We start from the raw sequence: 1,623 nt of genomic DNA on the forward strand, positions 1-1,623 counted from the left end.
CAGCCGGCAACAGATGTCCCTACTTTACAATAATGGTTACAGCCAAAACCACCACACAGCCTGGATTTTCTAGCATGGTGTCAAGGTCGAACATTCTTTTTCAACGCTTGGCATCTTTTGAGTTTTGGTTCAGAAAACATATCACCCTATCACACGGGAGTGTAAAATACAGGAGCGACTATCTGGCGATCAACCGGTGGGCGTTCAGGTTCCTGGAACTTAGAACTTAATTCCGGACACTTCTGTCTCAGTGGTCTCGGAGGACTGGGCCACTCTCCCTGGGGACTGACATAGTTCTCAGGGAGGCCCACATCTTGGATGCTCACCAGCCGGTACCTGGGCAGGGGCCATCCCTGCTCGCAGCCGGAGTTTGTCCCCGTTTATAAACTAGCATGGGTCTTGAGGGGTGCTGCTTCTAAGGAAAAAGAGATGAAAAGTTATGTGGAGGCTACAGAGCTTTCTAAGGATATTTGGGCAGGCAGCTAAAGAACGATACAATGCAGAAAAAGAAAGAGGTGCAGGACCCCAGGGTAGCGTTAGCGCTCAGGGCACCGGCCAGTCTCGGTGCTCCAAAACTGGGGGAGGCACGGCCTTGACTATGAACGTTCAAACACTTTTCAGGTCGTTAATCGTTAACAATTGTTTCCCTTTCCAAGGTCCCGGCCAGAGTGCGTGGGGGAGGGGGGCCCGCGGCGGCGAGGACACGGCTCCCGGGTTCCCGGGCGAAGGCGGCGTGGGCCCGGGGGCGGCGGCAGGGGGCGCCCTCCCCACAGCCCCCGCCTCCCAGGTGGCGGCGCCCCCTCCCCGCGCGGGGCCGGCGGCCGGGAGGAGGGGCCGGGCTGCGAGCGCCGCCCTCCGTCCATCACATGGCCCGAGAGCCACAAAAACAACCGCGCGGGCCCCTACCCTGGCTCCGGGGACGGGAACCGGGCCCTGGCAGCCGGCCCCCACCCCATGGAGGAGAGTTTCCTCGACTCGTTCGCGAGGCTCAGCCTCCGGCAGCGCCCGCAGCAGCGCCCGGCGCCCCCGCGCGGGACGCCTCCGCGCCGCCACGGCTTCCGGAAACACCTCTACCTCCTGCGCGGCCTCCCGGGCTCGGGAAAAACCACGCTGGCCAGGTAATGACGGCGGCCGGGGCGCCCCCTGCCCGCCCTCCCGGAGCCCGCGCTCCCCAGCGCGCTGCGCGCGGAGCCGGATCCCCGCGGGCGGCCCCCTGCGCTCCTGGCGCCCCCAACTGCCGCGGGCGGGAGACGAGGGAGAGCGCCCTGCTCGCTTCCCCGAGGCGCCTTGCGCGAGCCCGGGTGGCACCGGCCTCTTCCCGAGGGACCGGCCCGGCCCGGCGCCGGCGGGCTGAGGGAGTCTCGCCGCCCCGGCCCGGGCTGAGGGAAACCCGCTGGCGCGCGGGCCCCCGCCACGACAGGCGATTGCAATGGGCGCCCGGGGCCGGGGAGCGCAGACCGGCAGAGCCAGGGGCGCAGGGGCTTGGGCCTGCCTGAAGACCTCGAGGAGCAGAGCGCGCTCCGTGTGCTCTGCAGGCGGCGACGGCGCACAGGTGCACGGCCGAGGGGGCGGCGACGGCCCGCCCGCCACCCAGCCCGCCTTGGGCGCCCCGGGGCGGTTGCC

General features: G+C 67.8%; 1 protein-coding gene across 1 annotated transcript in view; it reads left to right on the top strand.

Moving 5' to 3' along the window:
• Window positions 1–954: 954 nt before the first annotated feature.
• The window catches only part of N4BP2L1 (NEDD4 binding protein 2 like 1), an 18,255-nt gene continuing 17,586 nt past the window's right edge, over window positions 955–1,623 (top strand). The window contains exon 1 of the mRNA XM_007955955.2: window positions 955–1,118. Coding sequence (XP_007954146.1) covers window positions 955–1,118 — 164 coding nt within the window. The remainder of the gene's footprint in view (window positions 1,119–1,623) is intronic.

The sequence above is a fragment of the Orycteropus afer genome, unplaced genomic scaffold (genome assembly GCF_000298275.1).
Source record: "Orycteropus afer afer isolate SDZICR_OR568_19922 unplaced genomic scaffold, OryAfe1.0 scaffold00558, whole genome shotgun sequence".
In the NCBI taxonomy this organism is placed as follows: domain Eukaryota; kingdom Metazoa; phylum Chordata; class Mammalia; order Tubulidentata; family Orycteropodidae; genus Orycteropus; species Orycteropus afer.